Source organism: Gastrolobium bilobum, unplaced genomic scaffold (genome assembly GCF_033153095.1).
Source record: "Gastrolobium bilobum isolate Gb01-03AN ecotype WA unplaced genomic scaffold, APGP_CSIRO_Gbil_v1 utg15966, whole genome shotgun sequence".
NCBI classification, from domain to species: Eukaryota; Viridiplantae; Streptophyta; class Magnoliopsida; order Fabales; family Fabaceae; genus Gastrolobium; species Gastrolobium bilobum.
This window is the reverse complement of record NW_026897912.1, coordinates 230354-243917: the sequence shown is the minus strand read 5'-3', so window position 1 is coordinate 243917 and position 13564 is coordinate 230354. Positions and strand designations below refer to the sequence as shown.

The 13564-nt window shown below is 37.6% G+C and overlaps 1 protein-coding gene across 1 annotated transcript; it reads left to right on the top strand.

Annotated features, from left to right (window-relative positions):
- Nucleotides 1-8965: 8965 nt before the first annotated feature.
- LOC133311351 (arginine decarboxylase) lies at nt 8966-11805 on the top strand. The gene has a single exon (XM_061512382.1). It carries the CDS (start codon nt 9360-9362, stop codon nt 11481-11483), a length of 2124 nt encoding a protein of 707 aa, XP_061368366.1. The 5' UTR covers nt 8966-9359; the 3' UTR covers nt 11484-11805.
- Nucleotides 11806-13564: the final 1759 nt, after the last annotated feature.

Genomic DNA, 13564 nt, shown 5'->3' with positions numbered 1-13564 from the left:
TTATCTCATGTGTTTTATTAATTTATTCAATTGAAAAAGTCTTTTCGTTTGTTAATTCTTAAGTAAAATACACTATAAAAACCCATTATATTAGTAGCAATTAGCCAATTATAATATTAATCAAGGGAAAATACAATTTTTAGCTATCCTATTATCGGGACAACAACTAAAATATCACACTATTTACGAAATATTACTTGAATGTCACAAACTGATTTTTTTCGAAATGATACGTCACCTAACTCGTTTCAACACCTAACGAGTTAGGTGCGCACACGTGGCAGCAGGTTCATTGTCACATAAGCTGCTGCACAGTGTAGGGAGATTACGTGTCAGACAAATTCTGCACCAGCCTGCCACGTGGCCTAAAACGCTGGCCAGCTTGGCGTGTTACGTGTCTTTTTCTGACATATAGCCATAGTCGCTGGGCAAGATGGCATCTTGCGTTTTAGCTTTTCTGACACGTGGCTATATTCTCTGGGCAGCAAAGCGACTTACGTGGAACGTTTTTAACGGGTGTCAAAGTCGCCCAACAGTGCAGCATTTTTAGTTCAATAAATTCACCATACACCTTCTCCCATTTCATGCATTAGTGGTTGGTCAGAGTATCGTTTCTCTTGCGTGGTTTACATTTTGTTTCTTATATTACGTTTCTGTTGTCTTATTCTTTTTTACATCCCATTTCTCACATTGTTCAATAAATAGTCATTTGAAGTTGCATTTTTGTTTTTTTTCATCCAAATTTTTTCAAAATGAGTGATGGCAATGATTCATTAATTGTCTTAGTCTATTACAATGGAAAAATTATTTTGATACTAATGGGCAAGTTTTTGAATAAGATACAAAAATATTTCGCATGATGTAGCTTTAATGAACTGAAGAAGACAATATACAAGAAATTGAGATTGGAACATGGTCAATCTTTGTCTCGCTTGACTGCTCGATGCACCTCGGGTAAAGAAAGTTGGGTTCCGGTGGAGATTGTTGAGGATGAGTGTTCTATTTTGCTTCTAAATAAGTCATTAAACGACTATCAATTGGACACACCCAAATCAGGAGTTGTCGGCAATGGATGGAGCGCAAGTACCTAACTAGCAAATCAGGTTTTTGTATGGCCTCTGGGTCTACCACGTGTACGACCCTAGGAGAGATCCTATGCAATCGGGTTCACGCCCACACTGAAGAAGCAATACACACCCACCCATATCTGAGCGTTCTATGTCTGTCACGGCTGGTAACTCGCGTTATAGGCTGGCAAGTACAGTTGAACCCCAACTAAAAGTGCTAGCCCGTGGAAAATCATCCATAAATAGTACAAATCGAGTGGGCACAAAACTCGAGGCAATCTCCACAAATAGCATCCCTCCTAAGATGCGGATAATCATCGCGTTCATGTACCTAATGCGTTGTGCCTCCGCCCCAACATGTAGACCATAATGACCACAACATTGGCACAACCATCGAAGGCTCACCTAACCACCCATCATGTCACGGTCAATTTCTTGCTGAATTTGAGGTTTTCAAATATTACCTACCGCCAATCATACTGTCCAGCACGATCGGAGTTAACGTCACCATCCGTGGGCAAACCCAACAGATGGTGAACATCCTCTAGGGCGATCGTCATCTCACCATGCGCCATATGAAATGTCTGTGTCTCAGGCCGCCCACGCTCGACAAGCGCGGGAATAAGGGCATGGTAATTCTGAAACAATAAAAATAGGTTATGTTTTCAAATTGATACAATTAATCCATAAGAATAAAAAAAGCAATAAATGAATACTTACATCGTGATTGTAGCCGCGCAACGTGAAAGTATCCAGCCTGCCTTAAGTTCGACTTGCTGTCATCAGGTATGTTCAACGGGTCATGTGTGGTGGCGTGTCTGATATTTAGTCTCTGATCGCCCTGGCCATTCCACACATATGTGAAAATGTGTTTCTCATATAATTTCATGAGAGAGGTATCAATGGGGTCTGGTGTAATGACGCTATAAGGAGATCTTGGTGAGCTAGGAGGTGCGAGCTCATGCTCTTCACGGGTCGATAAACCAAGCAGTAAATCTGGCGGAGAGCATGAGCTTGGTATAATTCATTAACAATTAACAGCTAATTACAGGAGAAACAAAACACTGCTTGGTTTAATTCATTAACACTCCTAAATTAAATTAAATTAATTAATAGTTAAAAATTATTTAACTTAACATAAGCTAAACTAAATGAAATCAATTAACACTCCTAAAAATAATTAGTTGATAATTCTAAAATAATTTAAAATAATATAAACTAAATGAATTAACAGGCATAAATTAAATTTAATTCATTAACACTCCTAAATTAAATTAAATTACTTAACATTTCAAAAATAATTTAACTTAACATAAACTAAATTAAATTAAATTAATTAAGACTCCTAAAAATAATTAATTAACAGTTCTAAGATATTTAAATTAATATATGATAAATTAATTAACATAAATAAATTAAATTTAATTCATTAACACTCCTAACTTAAATTAATTACTTAACAGTTGAAAAATAATTTAACTCAACATAAACTAAATTAAATTAAATTAATTAACACTCCTAGATTAATTAAATTAATTAACAGACATTCATTAATTAAATTAACAGTCCTAAATTAAATTAAATTAACATAAGTTATTTAAAAATAAAATATTCAAACTAATGTTATTTTTTCTTAAATCATTTTATTTCAAAATATAAAATTCAATAATTAAAATTGTCCTATAATTTATTTATACTAACTCATTCAACAAACATATAAAATCATGTTATCTATCCTAGGGTTTAATTTCTACACTAACAAATTAATTAATATCTAAATATATCATCTATCCCAGGATTTAATTCTACACTAATATAAAATATCATATAATATAACAACATTTAAATTTAAAACAATAAACTAAATTGTATTGAAAAAACAAAAATGAACATGTATCAGCGTAAGAGGGCAACCAGTTTGTGTGAAAGGGGGAGGCGGGACCAGTGAGAGAGATTGGGAAAAAGGGGGAGGGAGAGACCCTTTTATAGTGGTGGAGACCACTAAAAATGCTGAACAACCTAGCTATTTTGTTTTGGTTGTGACATGTGTCACACATGTATTGTGTGGCGCTGCGGTGGCCACGTACGTAAGATGCTATCCTGCCCAACGATTTTGGCCACATAACACACCAAGCTGCCAGCGTTTTAGGCCGCGGGACAGGCTGGTGTAGAATCTATTTGTCGCGTAATCTCATTCCACTCTGCAGTGGGCTTTTTGACCCTTATAACCCTTTATTATTAATTAATTACCGATTTGACCTTGATTATAAACTATTTCAAAAATTTAACCCCCTCAGAAAACATAACACCAATCTGCCCCTGTTTGACCGTTGACCACCAAGCCTACCCGGGTACACCCCTCTGTACCCGGGTATTTTTTGAAAATTTTTGTCTACCCGGGTAGGGAGGCGTATACCCGGGTATTGTTCTTCGTACCTGAAAAATTGCTTGAATTATTTACCCGGGTAGAGAGAGGTGTACCCGGGTAAATCTTCGACATAATTCCAAACTATCAACAATTTTCGCAGATTCCAAAGGAGGTGAAATAGGGAAAACCCCACCTCATTTCTCGAAGTTCCGGTCTTGTCAGTGCAAAGAACATCAATTTTCTCAAAGAAATTGAGGCTATGGAAAAGGGCCACCGGAGCTCTGAAAGACAAGTACAGCATTTGGGTTGCAAAGATGTCACCGTGTGGCCCTTGTCGGAACCCTGATCTTGAAACCGTCATCATAAAGGCCAATTCATCATGGATTATAAGAACGTTCAAAGAGTTTTCCAATGGCTACGTACATCACCATTATATACTCTCTATGAGAATGGAAAAGACTCATAGTTGGGTTGTTGCTCTTAAAGGGTTAATGCTTGTTCATGGCATTTTTTGTTTTGACCTACCAACTGTTCAAAAGATGGGAAGGTTTCCTTTTGATTTATCACACTTCAGTGATAGCCATGTAAACCCTGAAAAAGCATGGGTTTTCAATGCTTTTGTTCGTTCATATGGGAAGGAAACAGAGGAAACATTGATGGAAGAGCTTCAGAATTTGGAGAAGTTGCAGGGTCTTAATTGATCTACCCGGGTACACTCATCCCAACCCGGGTAAATAATTCAAGAAATTTTTCAGATGCCTAGAACTATACCCGGGTACACTCCTCTTTACCCGGGTAGGAACAAAATTTCTAAAAATACCCGGGTAGGGAGGGGTGTACCCGGGTAGGCTTGGTGGTCAACGGTCAAACAGGGGCAGATTGGTGTTATGTTTTCTGAGGGGGTTAAATTTTTGAAATAGTTTATAATCAAGGTCAAATCGGTAATTAATTAATAATAAAGGGTTATAAGGGTCAAAAAGCCCTCTGCAGTGGCTTACGTGACTATGAACCTGTTGCCATGTGTGCACACCTAACTCGTCAAGTGTTGTAGGCCTGTAGCGAGTTAGGTGACATGACATTTTGAAGAAAAAAAATCCGATTTGTGGCATTGAAGTAATTTTTCGTGAATAGTATGGTATTTTAGTCGTTGTCCCACGAATATAATTAACATTATTTATTGAAAAAAAAGTGGCTACACAGGAATAATTTTCCAAGAAATAAAACAATGAAATAGTTTTATTTAACAACTTACATTAGTACAATCAACCAATGTTATTAAAACCGGCTCGGTCATTGACCCGGTCGAGGTACTTGGTCACTGGTTCAACTAGTGGGTCACTGGTTCAACCGCATGACCCGATAATTATATGCAATTTTATAGTTTATATTAAAAAATTATAAATATACTCAAATATCTAAAAATAATAATAAAAAATTCAAATATTTTAATATAAAAAATAATAAATCACATATTATTATCCAATAAAAGATCAAACAAAATATAATGATCGTGATACGAGACTTTAGGTTAAGAAAACGACATCTCTAACTATAAATCAAATCAAAATTTTGTGCATAGTGCATAATTGAGATAATATTAGAGTTGTAGGTACATAACTTATGTAAGTCAATAAGCAAAAAAATATTCAAATATGTCCTTTATGATTATTATTTTTGAAAAGAAAATTTAGATTTTTTTTTGGGACCGGGCCGGGTCACTGGTTAACCGACCGGGTCACTGATTTTCATGAAAACCGACCGGGTCGGACTGGATCGCATCGGTCTGATGCATAACCGGTCCGTTGCTTCAACCGAACTGGTTATATGACCGATTTACCGGTTCTCGATTTCCGGATCGACCTGATCGGGTCGGTCCGGGTTTCATAACGCTGCAATCAACTAATATTAATATGTGTTCATAAAAAAATACATTATTAATCCGATTAACCTCGTTCAAGCATTATGTAATTCATTTTAGGAAACAATTATTTCGAAATCACTTTTTACATTTCTAATACTTAAAATTGAAACATAAAACAAATTCTTTGTGACTTGAGAACTACCTCTTATTATAAATAATTTCGTGGCCTTTAGTTGGACTTCTTTTGACCATTGCTCCACTTCTTGCACCATATACATTTTAAAATATTCTCCGCAAGACCACAACTATTATATATAGAGTTCATGCTCTCAGGTGCAATCTTTTCCTATTTTAAAAACAATTAAGACAAACCTACAGTTCCTAGATAGAATCTCCCCGTCAAATAGTCAATCACAGAGTTACGGGTAAGACATACTTGCGTGGACAACAAGCAGGAGTGTTCGACAAGGCACATGCAGTTGAGGTCCATTAGGTGAAGCTCGTAAGTGACCGATGAAGAATGATGTCTGAATTTACTATTGGCACTTGAGATTTGACCTGTAATTCAACCTTTATTTGGTGACTTGGTCTTCATCTTTGGGTCACTAAGTCTGCTTAATTTCACATTTGACAATTAATTCATTGTCGCACGCACGCACTTACCTAATCAATGACTAAACCAATGAAGTCAGGTCGCACGAGGTCAATATATAGCAATATAACCAAATGGTGGTGTAGTTTAGTTGCTCATGAGAGCTAAGTAGATCAGGTAAAAATACGTGTTCAAATTTTCTTAATATCATATTTGGGAGGAGTTTAAATCCTTAATTCTGAACCCGTCCCGAATCAGATTAATTGCAAAGTAATGAACCTATTAAAATATTTCAAAAAGAAAAAATATATAGCAATATAATACTGTAAATTACACGCGTTGTTTAAACAAAACATTTATAATTATAATTTTTGATTAATATATAAATATTTCATATATATTCGAATTATTTTATGTTACTTAAAAAATCATAATCAAGGAGCAATTTAGGAGTAATTTATATTAGGGTTTTATAAGAGTTATGTTGTAGGAAAAATGATTGTGTAATGTTATAGAGATTCTTTTTGCGTGCCTTACTTTTGTTTTTATTTTTTTACTTCAAAAAATGTGGGCCCCACAAAATGTTGTGTATATAGAAATTTTTTTTGTGTTATGTTAAATGATGAATGTAAAACCCTTTATATTATCAACAAACCAAAAAAAATTGGTAGCTACTAGCTAGATAACAAGCTAAACGGGTCCAACTCGTGACTATTTTTTATTTATCAAATTTCAGCTACAGATATAATTTTTAATTAAATAAAGAATTAAGATGAATATATATATATATATATATATATTATATTTTCTTAATATATATATACGGAGGTTATACTTGCAATTTATTTTTTCTTACCATCATTTTTTTTATTATTGAATTAAAATCAAATCAACGATTTTTACTTGACGGTATTTGATTTTGATTCAACGATAAAGAAAGTGGTTGTAAAAGATAGTAAGAAAAAATAGATTATAAATTTAATGTCTCTCATATATATGAAAAAAAGCGTTTATCTTGCCACAAGAGTCGTGAAATTGTCTTCAACAACTACAAAAATTACGTTGTTTTGTGAATTGAGAGAATTAATGAAGACTATTTTAAAAAAATAATTTATTAAACTCTCAAAATGACTTAGTTTTACAATTGCTCGAAATAATTTTATCTATGATGATAGGAGAAATGATATATATATATATATATTATAAATGAATGGTCCAATTAAAAAAAGAGAAGAAAAAAATCCCACAAACTCCATACATATGAAGTTAATAAAATTATTTCATACTTACAAACAAACATTAATCCTTTACCATTATTCATGTTTAGAGTTTTAAGTTTTAAATGATCAATGTGAGAAATGCGCATGCAAAATATATTAATATTAAAAAAGAAAAAAGTTCAAAAGCCTGTTTATGATTTTTTTTTGATATATCGACTCCAATTATTTTTTTGGAACAGTGACCATTTTGTCACGTTTGGTCAAAAAAATTATCAGACTGCCACGTCAACAATAAATTACCCCAGAACGCCACGTGCCATAATTCGCTACACAATGTAGCGAAATATGCTTGCAAATAAATTCGCTACACAGTGTAGCGAATTATGCCACGTCAGAATACACAGTCAGTAAAAATGACAAGTGTCAAGCAGATAGTAATTTTCTACACTGTGTAGCAAATTATGTTCGCGGATGATTTTTTGACACGTGTCACACTTTCGCAGGAAGAAGCTGACGTGTCATAATTCGCTACCACTGATAGCGAATTTCGTCTGCAATATGACCACGTGTCACAAAATTATTGGCCACAAAATTCGCTATCAGTAGTAGCGAATTATGACACGTGACAGTCTGGTAAAAAATACTGTTCGCGTGACATTTAAGTAAAAATTTTGACAAAATGTGACATTTTGGTCACTATTCCTATTTTTTTAAGACTAGTCGGCTCCAAAGATATCTCTATAGTTTCAATTTTTTGAGTTGGCTATGAAATTAATCCCAAATTAGTCAGAATTTAAACTCATTCTTGATTTGGATAAGCTTAGGTAAGTGTATTCTTGCGTCACCTTTCATTTTTTTTTTCTGTTTTTTTCAAAAACTAATCATTTTATTGTACATGTATTTTTTTTCCGAGTACTTTGAATCAGTTGTTATATCAAGAAAGAAAGGGAAATGTTACATATTTAATTTGCGGGTTACATTATTTCGTGTTATGTATATGTGATAAAATTGTAATGTAATTATGTTGAAGAAATGAGTAATTAATCGTCGTCAAATGTTATGGTATAAATAAAACAAATAGAAATTCTATTTTATTCTTTGACAACATTGCTCCACATAAGGGATATGTTGAAAAAAAATGTGAAAAAATGCTGTGTGTATTGCAGCATGTTGTGCTACCTCGCAGCGTGCAATCTAAACAATCGCAATCATGGAGGGGCCATTCGCTTCTCCTGATCTACACCTAGAAAAACAGAGGGTACGTGACGTCCACGTGATTTTCCACCCCGCTAATTTTCTATTTCAGCATTCTGCGTGTTATAAAAAATGTTAAATTGTCAAATAGATATATGGCTTCGTCTCATTTCGTCAGTAGATAATAATATTTAAGCTAAAGTAACAAACGAGCACTAACATATGATGACGTGGATCGATCCAGGCCGTCACAGCAAACCCACATCGCAGGGGAAACTTTCGGCTGCTTTGAATGCTTTCCCAGTCCCAGATAACTCTTACCCCTTAAATTATCGCGATATTTATACTTAACCGCGTTGCATGATATAGAAGGAATGGAGGTTCCACAGAAGCGAAGCCACGCGGCAACTCGACATTGATTATCGTAATTATGAAGCCGAATCAACCCTAAATCCAAAAATGAAATTCAAAAGGGGAAGAGAATAACATTGTAGTGAGATAAACACGAGAATTTGAATAGGGTTCCAATGCAAGATTCGGGACCAGGGCCCAACAAGCCCAGCACGTTCCTCCTCTACACCCCCCCCCCCCCCCCTCTGTCCCGAGTCCCGTATATAAATTGGCTTACGCATTCATGCAATTCTCGCCCATTCCCACCTCCTATAGAGCCTTATCTTTCTCTCTTTCTGTAACGTAGCCCAGAATTATTGGTGAATCATTTAGGTTTTTACTCTGTATTCGGCGTTTCCGGTATTTGCTGCCCCATCTTTCTGCATTCTTGTTTTAGATCTCCCCTCTGTTCGTCGTCAGAAATCTTCCTCCTGAGGGGTAGTTGTGGGGATATCAGAGTTCCGTAGGGAAGAGAGAGAGGGGCTCTCCGTTTTCAATACATCTTTTACCGTCTTCTTTTGAGGGGGTAGCCGGGGCCTCGGCCTCGGCGGGTTTCAAAGCCCCCATCTTCACAGCCCCATACTCTAAACCTAAACACTAACCATTTTTTTTTTTAATCTCTTTTTAAAATTTTATCTTCTTATTCAAATTGATCGTTGCCGAAGAGATGCCGGCGTTGGCTTGTTGCGTAAATGCTGCAGCACCTCTCGGCTACGCATTTGCCGGTGACATTTCGTTCAATTTTCCCGGCGTAACTCCGGTTACTAGCGACGACAACCATTGGTCGCCCTCTCTCTCCGCCGCACTCTACAATATTGATGGGTGGGGTGGTCCCTACTTTGGCGTCAACTCCTCCGGGAACATCTCTGTGCGTCCCCACGGTTCTGAGACTCTGTCCCACCAGGAGATTGATTTGATGAAGACTGTGAAGAAAGCCTCGGATCCCAAATCTTGTGGGGGTCTTGGGCTTCAGTTTCCGCTCATTGTTCGGTTCCCTGACGTTTTGAAAAATCGTCTGGAGTCCCTTCAGTCGGCGTTCGAATATGCAATCGAGTCTCAGGGGTACGAGTCTCATTACCAAGGGGTATACCCGGTGAAATGCAACCAGGACCGGTTCGTTGTGGAAGATATCGTCAAATTCGGTTCTTCGTTCCGGTTCGGTCTGGAGTCAGGGTCCAAGCCAGAGCTCCTCCTGGCTATGAGCTGTTTGTGCAAAGGCAACGCTGAAGCCCTTTTGATTTGCAACGGCTTCAAAGACTCTGAGTATATTTCTCTGGCTCTGGTTGCGAGGAAGCTGGCGTTGAATACTGTGATTGTTCTGGAGCAAGAGGAAGAGCTTGATTTGATCATTAAATTGAGCAAGAAGCTTTGTATTCGTCCCGTGATTGGTATGCGAGCAAAGCTGCGGACCAAGCATTCTGGGCATTTCGGAGCGACTTCGGGGGAGAAGGGCAAGTTTGGACTCACCACCGCTCAGATTTTGAGGGTTATGAAGAAGCTTGAACACGCTGGCATGCTGGATTGCCTGCAATTGCTGCATTTCCACATTGGTTCTCAAATTCCTTCGACTACGTTGCTGGCTGAAAGTGTGGGAGAGGCTGCGCAGATCTATTGTGAATTGGTTCGGTTGGGGGCTCATATGGGAGTTATCGATATTGGAGGTGGTTTGGGCATAGACTATGACGGTTCAAAATCGAGTGACTCTGATGTCTCTGTTGGGTATGGTCTGCAAGAGTATGCTGCAGCTGTTGTTCATGCAGTTCAGTATGTCTGCGATCAAAGGTCCATCAAGCACCCTGTAATCTGCAGCGAGAGTGGCAGGGCCATTGTGTCTCATCATTCGGTGTTGGTTTTTGAAGCTGTTGGTGTCAGCACCCACGGAGCACCCCCGGAATTGTCCTCCCTCGGACTTCAGTATCTGGTGGAGGGGCTCTCGGAGGATGCTCGTGCAGATTATCGTAATCTATCTGATGCGGCGATTCGAAGCGATTACGATACCTGCTTGTTGTACTCGGAGGAGATGAAAGAGCGATGTGTTGAGCAATTCAAGAAAGGGATTTTGGGTATGGAACAACTCGCCGCAGTGGACGAGCTGTGTGATTTGGTGAGGAAGGCTGTTGGGGAAGCTGAACCTGTTCGGAGATACCACGTGAACCTTTCTGTGTTCACGTCAATTCCTGATGTGTGGAGCATTGATCAGGTGTTTCCCATAGTACCCATTCATCGCCTGGATGAGAAGCCTTCCGTGAGGGGAATTCTCTCAGACTTGACATGTGACAGTGATGGGAAGATCGACAAATTCATAAACGGTGAGTCCAGCTTGCCGCTTCACGAATTGGAAGGTGGAGATACAAGGTACTATCTGGGAATGTTCTTGGGTGGGGCTTACCAGGAGGCGCTCGGTGGATTCCATAACTTGTTTGGTGGCCCCAGCGTTGTGAGGGTGTCACAGATCGACGGTCCACATGGCTTCGCTGTCACCCGCGCGGTGCCTGGGCCGTCCTGTGGAGACGTTCTTCGTGTGATGCAGCACCAGCCGGAGCTCATGTTTGAGACGCTCAAGAACCGTGCACAAGAGTTTGTGCACGATGACAACACTATGCTCGACGCTGCGGCTCTGGCTACTGGCCTCGCCCGCTCCTTCAACAACATGCCTTATCTGCTGCCTGCGCCATCATCTTCCTCCTGCTGCATAGCTGGCCTATGTACAAGTGATGGTGCTGTTGTCTCTGAATCTGCTGCTCCTGTCGGAGAAGATGAGCATGAGCAGTGGTCTTATTGCTGTGCTTGAGTTTGGTCTTTTAACTTTTACTTGTTTGCTGTTGGTTGTCGTCGTCTTTTATATTCTTCCCGTTCTCTTTTTCTTTGTTTTTTTAGTTTAGCGCAGGATGCAGGAACTCCAACTCAGTGTCTTCTGCACTATGTTTCGTATTTTCGTTGTCTTAATCTCTATGTTCAAGTTCTAGAGCAACAAATTTTTATTGTTGCCTTGATTGTTATATTTAGAATAAAATTGCTGTTATTGACAAGTTTTAATTTTCACTGTTTCCTTATTTGAATGTGTGTTTGATCATGCTTGGTGATATAGGACGAGCTAGGGTAATAATAGAAAAAAAGAGAGGTTGATTCGGATTTCATTATGGTTTGTGGATGCCTTTTTAAAGATGTTTTGGTTTGTAATTCCTAATATGGTTTGTATTTCCTAATTTGGTTTGTATTACGTAAGACCTCAATGGATATGTTACGTATTTGAAGTTAAAGTTTTGTGATTCCGCCCCCCTTACAGACGCATTAATTCACGGAGAATCAATCTTCAAGACTCTATAGGAACAATGTATTGGCTTTAGCATAGAATTCTCGTCAAATGGATGTCAATAGAAATGATAGGAAAGGAATATTAAATGAATAAGTTCTCGCATGCTAAGCATCTACACTTTTGGGTCTTCCTTATCAACAGAATATCGCATAGGGTAGCAACAACTTTTCTGAAAGCACTCAAAGCAGTGAGTCGGCAAAATAAAGTAGAACGGTGAGCATCTGTTAATTATTCTGTTATGCTATTTACAATAATGAATTGATTTCCCATCATCTGCTACCTTTTGTACCTCGATGTTCTGTATAGTGTTCATGCTTCTTTCATCAATGACGAATGTTTTCATTTCATGACATTAGGATCGTGCATTTATGGACTTTTTCCTAGTACTGCAGCTTGTTTAGGAGGCAGAACTCAACATTTTTAAAGTGGGGAATTTAGTTGAATGAATGGTTGGGATATCATGTACCACCACCTTTATAGACTTTAAATTGATTAACCATAATGTAATATTGCTAGATGCAATATTCATTTTCCTGAATTGAAATCACGGATTATAGTCAAAGGAATATTTGCAAGGCATTTATGTGTCTATCTTGTCCTGCTTTAGTGCCAAGATAAAATATATACAAAAATATTAAGTTGTGTCTGTGTGTATAGGGAGGTCCTACTAGACCTAGGAGAGAATGGGAAATGCGAATATGTGCTATTGAACGCCTTGCACATCCGACAGTGATAGTGTGTATCTTATTGTTCAGTGATTAATTCTGTGTAAAAGAAAATGATTCAGTACCAAATGATGGTAGTTCATTTGGCGCATGAGAGCTAAGCATATGGGGGGGTGAGAACATGTTTTCGATCCTCTCCAGTATCATTTTTGGAAGGGATTTAAAGCCTTAATCCTATATCCACCTCGAATTGAATTGAACTAGTCATCAACCCGATGAAATATTTTCAAAAAAATAAATAAAAATGATTCAGTTACCAATTGTTAATGTAGCCACTAGCCAAATAATTTGTTGAAAATTCTCTGCGAGAACCTTGTCATGAAAAATGTTGAAGTGGTATTTGAATGCTTATGTTTCTATTATGTTCCTTTTGAAAGAAATTTGAGATTGTTTGAGCACAGGGGGTCAATCAACGGCTTGATGGAAAAACTGGAGGCTATTATTCGTTAACAACGCAGGAGTTCTTTAGCGAAAGGTAGAGATCAATTTCAGAAGGCTATTGAATTTTGTTTTAAGTAGAATGGTTAGGATTATGTCCCAACATTATCACAATTAAAAGTAATAGAAATATTTGTAAACTAGTTAATGATATTGACTTATTATGATATAGCTGTATCCTCAATACTCACTCAAATCATCGCTGGATTATTCTTCCATGTTTCTTACGGCTTACTTTAAAATGAATAATATGGTCTCATCCTCCCTGCATAGGAATGCATGTGTGTAACGCAAGATAATCCTCTCATACTCCCTGTATCTCTGACTTTGATATTGTGCCCGTGTTCGACGGTTTGGGCAGTAGCTTGAGGATTTATGATCAAGAATATGGTA